Source organism: Lolium rigidum, chromosome 1, assembly GCF_022539505.1.
Source record: "Lolium rigidum isolate FL_2022 chromosome 1, APGP_CSIRO_Lrig_0.1, whole genome shotgun sequence".
Classification (NCBI taxonomy): Eukaryota; Viridiplantae; Streptophyta; class Magnoliopsida; order Poales; family Poaceae; genus Lolium; species Lolium rigidum.
The window spans coordinates 117,803,194-117,811,933 of record NC_061508.1 but is presented as its reverse complement, the minus strand read 5'-3'; the positions used below and the strand labels follow the sequence as shown (position 1 = coordinate 117,811,933).

Sequence of the window (8,740 nt, the reverse complement as noted above, 5' to 3'; positions counted from 1 at the left end):
AAACGTATGGTGGTAGATATGCTATGGGATCCGGACAGATTGGTTCTAGCGAACTGGGATCCGGGCTATTCGGAGAACTACCAGTACAGTGTGAATCATGCGGCATACTTCCGGCTGCACCCATGCAAACTAAGTTGAGTAACCGGAAACTACGCTAGTCTACTTCTTCTTCTACAAGTCCGCCGTTGATGGCGCGGCGGTCCGGCGATGCTTCGGTGGGATGAAGGTCGCCGAACTTGACGTAAACTTCGCGCTTTGACCACCAATCGGCGGCGGGGAGAAATTCCCGATCAACCGTAGGAATCTTAGTTCGAAAGGAGGTTTGGTGCGGCGGCGATTGAAGCTTCCCGTGGAGAAAGTTCGCCGGAGTCGAGATCTGACGGGCGGCGCGGCGCGAGGAAGAAGACGAAGTGGTGAGGAGGTGAAAAGAATGGGAAGTTACCGCGCGTGGGGGTATTTATAGACCTCGCGCGGAGATTTGCGTTTCGGATCCGACGGTGGAAACTGAACAGTCTCGCCGTTGGATGTTAGACGCGTGTCTTAGGTTAAAAGCGGTAAAATGACGTGGAGGTAACTTAATCGTGTGCTCCCGAAATTTCCGGCTGAAGATTCGCATCTGAAAATTTAGCGCGGGAAATTAGGAGGTTGTGCGCGGGAAAGATGGAAACTCCGTTACATTATCGTTATTGAAGGACATGTGATTTCCGAGAAGATGATGTCGGAAACATGAAAGTTTGGAAGCTCTTCAAGATTCTCTTCAGATCCGAGTTAACTAAAGTTGGAGGAATTATGAATCTCGGAGAACTTCGGGGGCTACTGTTGTGGGTATACTTTATGGGTATATCAACGACATGGCCTGGATCCGGCAAGCCCGGGTGGCCCACAGACGGTGATGATGGCATGTGGCCCATCGGGCGGCCCAGTTGCTGTTGATCATTAAGGATGAAGTCCAGCCCAGGAACGAGGAGCCGGATCTCAACCGACCTACGAAAGAGGCCGGATCCGTGGAGGCCCATAAAGTATCCGGATCCAGCACGACCAAGAGGGAAGGCGGATCCTTGACGTACACGGCAAGATACTGTACCGTAGTTAGGCAACTTGTATTCCGGCTAGGACTCTCCATGTAAACCCTAGATCCGTGCGTCTATATAAGCCGGATCCCGGGAGCCCTAGAGGCACAACCACAACCATTGTAACAACGCGCAAGCGCCCAGATAATTCCAGACAAGCAGCAGTAGGCCATGTCATCGTGCAGGTGTTCCGAAGCTGGGTAACTCACGTACCACCGTCCCGTGTGCACTCCGCCCTATTGCCCCTACTTCTTCTCCCCCTCGTGAGGATCCCCCTCCGAGGTATCGTCGATTAGGCAACGACAGCCAGCTTATGGAGAGATATGTGGTGGAAAATAAGAACCTACATATGGCTTTCATCGACTTAGAGAAGGCTTATTACAAGATACCAAGAATAGTCATGTGGTGGGCACTAGAGAAACACAAAGTCCCATCAAAGTATATTTCCATCATCAAGGATATGTACACGAATGTTGTGAAAAGTGTTCATGCAGGAGATACTGAGACCGATACCTTCCAAATAACTACAGGACTACATCAAGGTTCAACTTTGAGCTGATACATTGTTGACTTGGTGATGGATAACATCACTGAGGATATACAAGAAGATATTCCTTGATGTATGTTTGTTTCTAATGATGTGGTACTAGTACTTTTGAGTAACCTTAGGTTAGAGGTAACGCAAATGCATACACGTACCTTTGCAATAAGTTCTTTTAAATTGAGGATCCGAAGCTCCCGATTTCAAAACTGATAAAACAACCAACATTATGTTCATGTCAGGTTCATTCCCGTCAATGATCTCCTCCTGTTCCTCTACTTGCAGTCTCAACTTAACCACACAACCAAAATTACATGGTTCTGCTAGTCACAGACCGGCAACCCATCGGCTGGAAAATAGAAATACCTCTCAAACTTTCTTAACTTGCAAACCCAACAGCTAGAAACCAACGATTTTTTAAACAACATGTAGAAGTTTTTTCCCTTGCACAAACAGATGGCTTCACGTACTCAACCATTTTTCAGCCTCCTCCTCCAAGTCACCCATTCCTAGCTTCCGCCGAAGGCCTCGGAGGCCACCTTAGAGAGCAGAACATCTGCGAAAACATGAGCCCCACAGTCGCTTGCTCTCTGCAAATAACCCTAACGAGTCATCCAGTACGATTACTTTACAACCCATACTACTAGGACAATTGGGAAAGACTATCAAAAACAGCCATGTTCCAAGTATTTCACATAGTCCATATCAACGCAGCTACCCTACAGTTACAACATTTCTAACTTTACCATGAAATCTCTAAGTCCATGGACTAATATCAAAAAAATTGAGGAACATTAATCAAATTAAACGTACATTTTATGAATCCCCACAAGTATCTAGCCACTGCACATTCAAAAAAGAAGAGAATGATGTATTATTTCTTTAGACTCACAAAACATGCAGCTAAACGTTATCCTTAGAGAATATATATATACTACTCCGTATCATGTTGTTAGCCACAGAATAGATAGATATGTCAAAGCTGGACAAAATAGAGCTTTCTTAGCGTTCCACGTCTCTTTTATTGTTCACATGAACAGTAAACCGTCCATGAACAGTGCATTCTAGTGATTGCACTATTAGATCTCCATCAAGCTGCCAAAACATAATCCATGCACAGTCCGCTAAAGCGTTCGCTTTAGTGATTTTTGCCATTGGTTTTGAACAGTGCACGTTACAATAATTTTACCGGTGGTTTTGTACTAGCAAATTTCCAGTAGAAATCTACAACTCAACCCGTAATTTTTCTACGGTAATTACTCAATAGTTATTCTTCGAGGATGATGCACAATTCTGTACCGGTAATTTTGCAACAGTATTTCTTTGAAATTTTGTTGTTGATATTATTTACAGTAGTTTCTTCGAACAATATGAACAATAATTTTCTTGTACAACGCGCTATATTAGTTTTCTAACAATAATTTGTCGGTACATACCTTCGTCTAAAGCACTAATGTGGGGTAAATGCTCAACAAGAATTGTTCGATGCTGCATAGTTCTCCGACGGTAATTTCGCAACAATATTTTTCTAATGGCGCACAAGCAGTAATTATTCGTTTGTAATTATTTGCCAAGGGCTTTTTAAGACCTCAACCATTCACATGGGGTAACTATCCAATAGTAATTATATAGTGGTGCGTAATTCGTCGAGGATAATTTGTCAATAGTATTCTCCTATTTTATTTGGAAAAATATTAATATGTACTTTGGAAAAACACTCCATATTTCGTCATCTCTTTTGTTCAAAGAGAAAACTACCGCCTTCTTCTACGGAAACTTCAGAAAAAGATGCTTTAACATTCGTCTCCTTTTTTATCGTACAAAAATGTTACTGCTTTATGCTATGAAAATATACTTGCTCCACCGTCCACCACCTTTTTTGCCGTGAAAAATACTATAGTCTTCTTTCGTAACAATGCAGTAAAAAATATACTTACTTCACCATCTGCCTTTGGCTCCTGTTTGAGTTAAGAAAAATACTTCTGGCTTATTTTGCAGCCACTTTGAAAACAAAAATACTCCCAGTGTGCCGCCTCTTTAGATGGCTTGCCGTTTGTCATCGGTGCGCAATTTCCTCACTCCAACTGCAGTGTAGTGATACTGCCACACTACCCTCTCGGGCGGCCACATTAATTTCTGTTTGTACAACCCTATTTTTCCATTGCCTCAAAATCACCTATGAGCGCGGGAATAAAATAATTTAGAGTCATGGATCTATGGTTACACTTGTAAGTTTGTTCAACCTTGCTTCGACACCGGCACTTCTGTGGTATTTTAGCAACTCAATATTGTAGTGCTTCTATAAAATTTAACCAACAATTTAACATCCAAGGGCCACGCCGGGCCAAGCTTCTTAGTAACATTTATTTTGAGTGGGACTCGCACAAACCACATGCGTCTATGTGGCCATTTAGTTGTGACATTTTCAAAGCTAAGTACATGTGGATAGAGAAATTTCAAGATTTAGTAAGCATCCAACTAGATGAATCCTCTACATCACTCAACCCAACATAACACACGGAAGCTATAGCTGCCTCCACATATTTGCAGTGCATCCATACATATTTTTTTCTAAAACTAATGCAATTGAAATTATCATCGGTTAGGTGAGTGGTTGTACCCAGCACATGAGAGTTCAAACCTCAGATTTAACATTTATGTGTCTCATAAGGACGAAATTTATTCATTCAGTAGGAGGCGACGTCCCGTCGAAAAAGAGACGTTATACGAGCGTCTACATTGTACTGTGTTTCTGAAAAAGAAACTATCATCCAACACTCTATTTGTGAGATAGTTATTTTCAACATATTCTCCCCTTAGCAAAAAGTTTTTTTTTTTGCGGATCCCCTTAGCAAAAAGATTGGAAATACAAGCTTGCATATGTTGGCCAAAATATACCAGAGGCAGTTGGCAGCCACGGTGTGTCTTATCCCACCGGAGGCGGGAGTTGTTCTCCCAGCCCGGCGTCTTCATCCTAGCTCCGGCAATGTCCGCCGCCAGCGTGAGCCCCATCCCCATCCCCATCCCCATCACCACCATCTCCGAGCTGAAGCAGCACCACTCGCAGCTCGTCCGCCTGGGCCTCGCCTCCCACCCCGCCCACGCGCGCCGCCTCCTCGCCTTCCTCGCGCGCGACCCCGCCCGCCTCCCCTACGCCGCGCGCCTCCTCGCGCACCACCCGCACCCGCACCCGGCGCTCTTCAACCCGCTCTTCGCCTCCCTCCCGCCGCGCCACGCCGCCGCCTTCCTCGCCCTCATGCTCTCCCTGCCCCTCCACCCCGACCACTTCACCCTGCCGCAGCTCCTCCCCGCCGCGCCGCTCCCGCTCGCCGCCCAGCTCCACGCGCTCCTCCTCAAGCTCAACTTCCACTCCCACACGCACTCCTTCAACGCGCTCCTCGCTGCCTACCTCGCCAACGGCCGAGCCGACCTCGCCTCCCGCCTCTTCGGCGCCAGCTCCCTCTCGCCAGCCCTCGACGTCGTGTCCTGGACTACCATGGTGGGCGGTCTATGCAGGCTCGGCCTCGTGGACGACGCGCGGGAGCTGTTCGACGCAATGCCCGACAGGAATCTAGTTTCCTGGAACTCGATGATCACGGGGTACATCAAGGCCGGGCGGTTCTTGGACGCCCTGGAGGTGTTTGACCGAATGCGTGCCCTCGGGCTAGAGGGGAATGGGTTTGTCGCGACGAGCGCGGTGGTGGCGTGCACTGGGGCTGGCGCGCTGGCCCGCGGGAGGGAGGTGCACCGGTGGGTGGAGCAGAGCGGCATAAAGATGGATGAGAAGCTAGCGACAGCGGTGGTCGACATGTACTGCAAGTGCGGGTCTGTTGATGAGGCGTGGCGTCTGTTCCAAGCGCTGCCGGCGAAGGGGCTCACGTCGTGGAACTGTATGATCGGTGGATTAGCGGTGCACGGGAGGTGCAGGGACGCCATTGAGCTGTTCCACCAGATGGAGAGGGAGAAGGTGGCGCCGGACGATGTCACGCTGGTGAATCTGCTCACCGCCTGCGCGCACACCGGGATGGTCAGCGATGGTCGCCACTATTTCAACTACATTGTGCAGAGATACGGCATTGAGCCCAAGATGGAGCATTACGGCTGTATGGTCGACCTGTTCGGGAGGGCCGGGCTGCTGGACGAAGCCAAGAAGGTGATCGACGACATGCCAATGGAGCCGGACATCGGTGTCCTTGGAGCACTTTTCGGAGCATGCAAGATTCACAGGAATGTTGATTTAGGCGAGGCAATTGGATGGCGTGTGATTGATCTTGATCCCCAGAACAGTGGACGGTACGTACTACTGGCCAACCTCCTGGCCAGCGCTGGTCGGTGGGCTGACGTGGCAAAGGTCCGTCAGTTGATGGACAAGAGAAATGTGAGCAAGGAGGCAGGGCGGTCCACGATCGAAATCGAGGGCAAAGTCTGCGAGTTCCAGTGCGGGAGCCTGTGCCATCCCCAGGAGAAGGACATATTCGCCGTGGCCAAGGACATGATGAGGAAGATCAGGCTAGAGGGCTACGTGGCGGACACAAGCGACGTCCTGCACGACATCACAGACGAAGTGAAAGAAACATCGCTCCTCTACCACAGTGAGAAGCTGGCCATAGCCTTTGGGCTGCTGTGCACGAGGCCTGGGGACACGATGCGCATCACAAAGAACCTGCGAGTTTGTCGAGACTGCCATGAGGCGACAAAGTTCATATCTCGCGCATTTGAGCGTGAGATCATAGTGAGGGACAGGAACCGGTTCCATCATTTTAGGGATGGTATGTGTTCGTGTAAAGATTATTGGTAAGTAGACTAGATGCAGAAACTATCGGGCTGGAAGTAGATACATATGATCCTCCCTCAAAGTCATTTGCACTGAGACCATCTCAAAGAAAACTGAACAAAACACCTTGAACTTCTAATGACATGTCTGACGGGGTTGGTGCCTGCGACTAAAAGGATGCATTAGAGAAATATTCCCATGAGAGACAATTGGTGCAAAAGTAGTCTGGACTTGTACTCAGACAAAAGGAGCCAAAGAAAGAACCCTGAATGGGCCAATTGACAGGTATGCATGCTCACCTAATCAACATTTGTGTGCAAATACTCATTTCGGTTCTATCGGATTTGTCGTTGTGGGAAGCTCTCAAAACTTTGACTACAAATATCTTTAGATTATTGCATACTAAGGCCAGCAGTCTGGCGACCCCAACGAGGACGATAAGTGCAAGCTACTTGAAAACATGGACAGAAGGTGTTGTATGCCGTGATGGGTATGGCATGTTCAGTGGTGCTTCTGCACGAACTATCCATGGTGTAACGAATGCAACAATCCTGGAGGAGATGGTGTGCTCAGAAGCATTGGCGCTGGCAGGGGACCTGTGGCTCAGGAAGCGCTTCGCACTGTTTGGAGAGAGGTAACTAACTGTCGAAAGCGTTGGTGAGATTACAGACCAGCAGAACAATGGTGCTAGACTCCTAGGAGTGCTATTCCTATGACAGGGAGCTACTAGGATGGAAGGGGCCGGCTGCATTTGGAAAAGCTGGGCTCCTCTGAAATGTAACTCTTTTGCCTTGCTAGCCTGGCCTGCAGCATCGACTATGGACATCACACAGGCGCGTCAGACATGGACTCCCAAGATACTACGTCGGCGTGTTTTACCGCGATCCACATCCTCATGGGCTGTGTATATGCAAAGATAAGGTCGGTTCAGCTGCTTCTGATTGCCGGCAGTCAACGTTTCAGTACAATATGGTGGATCTCAGCTAGAAGAGGATTCAGAAAGAGCAAAGGTGTTTTGACACCCTGACAATTCTAGTGTGCTGAAGACTCTGGAAATTCCAGAATCTGCCAGCCAATAATCAGTGCAAGGACTTTGGAAGGTGGCATGCTTAGGAGGGTCCAATGCCTTTGAGAGAGTAGTCCATTAGTAGCTCACTAGTTCACAACCTTTAGCTTGTCATGACACTAGTTTTGAAAAGAACGGTGAATTTGTATTTGTCTCATAAATAATTTACATCTAAGTTCTACAGAGTACTCTCAAAAAAACAAATCTAAGTTCTACAGAGTATATATATTTGTTAAAAAAACATGTAGTTCGGTAAGAGACTCCCATATGATCAGTTCTTATTATATAATACTACCTCTAACTATAAAAGAATGTCGCAAGTTTATTTAAATTTTGATGTACCTAGACACTTTTTAAGTTATTATTATATAGTACCTGTAACTATAAAAGAATGTCGCAAGTTTGTTTAAATTTAGATGTATCTAAAAACTTTTTAGTGTATAAATATATCCAAACTTAGATAAATCTTCCACATACTTTTATGATGGGAGAGTATTTTTTTGCGAATGATAAGTTATTTATATAACCAAAACAGATGCGCTGACCAGACTACGCTACACCTTATCTTGAATCTACCGATCGATAAAGACTCAAACCACAACGATGCCACCCATCCCACTTTCGGCACTTGAAGGCGAGAACCACCGCTTTTAAGATAGTAAGCCTTTGGGCACTAGGAGTAAGAACCACCGCTTTTAAGAAAGGAAAGCTACAACTTTCACTTCATTTTCTTTCGCTCTCGTTCTTCTTACATCTTTGTCTTTTGAAATATTGTTCTGTATGTCCCCAATAATGCACTCTCTGGCCACATTCCATTGGGGACCATCCAATAGATAGCAATAAATCATGTTGGGAGAGGTTCATATAGGAAACGTCTGGAAATTCTACACGGAGTAGGAGATTCAATTAAGAGAGATTCCAAAGCTACAATTTCACCTCTCACGGTCCCATCAGTAGGTTCATAACACGATCCATTTGCGAATGATAAGTTATATTATGTTCATAAAACAGCAGTTCCATTATCTGGACGCACTTTGCCTAACTCACTGAATGGGTAAGTCCAATCCAATCTCTTTGACAAATCGGGTGTCATATTAGATAGTACTATCATATTCTATATATATGGGGGTGGGAGTTAACTTGCCGTTCCACTCCAGACAAAACGACACAGGGCTCAGAGCTGTGGACGCAAATTCCACGATCCCAAAACCCAGGCAACGGCAAGTACAAACCAAACCATCAAACAAGTACCATACAAAGTGCACGGTGGAGTTGGAATACAAAGCTCA

The 8,740-nt window shown here is 46.6% G+C and overlaps 1 protein-coding gene across 1 annotated transcript; it reads left to right on the top strand.

Annotated features, from left to right (window-relative positions):
* The first annotated feature begins 4,597 nt into the window (after nucleotides 1-4,597).
* On the top strand, nucleotides 4,598-7,621 carry LOC124661991 (pentatricopeptide repeat-containing protein At5g06540-like). Its single transcript, XM_047199911.1, has 2 exons — nucleotides 4,598-6,670; nucleotides 6,777-7,621. The coding sequence occupies exon 1, from the start codon at nucleotides 4,598-4,600 to the stop codon at nucleotides 6,407-6,409; it is 1,812 nt and encodes a 603-aa protein (XP_047055867.1). The 3' UTR covers nucleotides 6,410-6,670; nucleotides 6,777-7,621.
* The last annotated feature ends 1,119 nt before the right edge of the window (nucleotides 7,622-8,740 follow it).

Excerpts from the sequence above, each read along its gene's own strand:
- LOC124661991 (XM_047199911.1), top strand. The coding sequence starts at position 4,598 with ATGTCCGCCGCCAGCGTGAGCCCCATCCCCATCCCCATCCCCATCACC.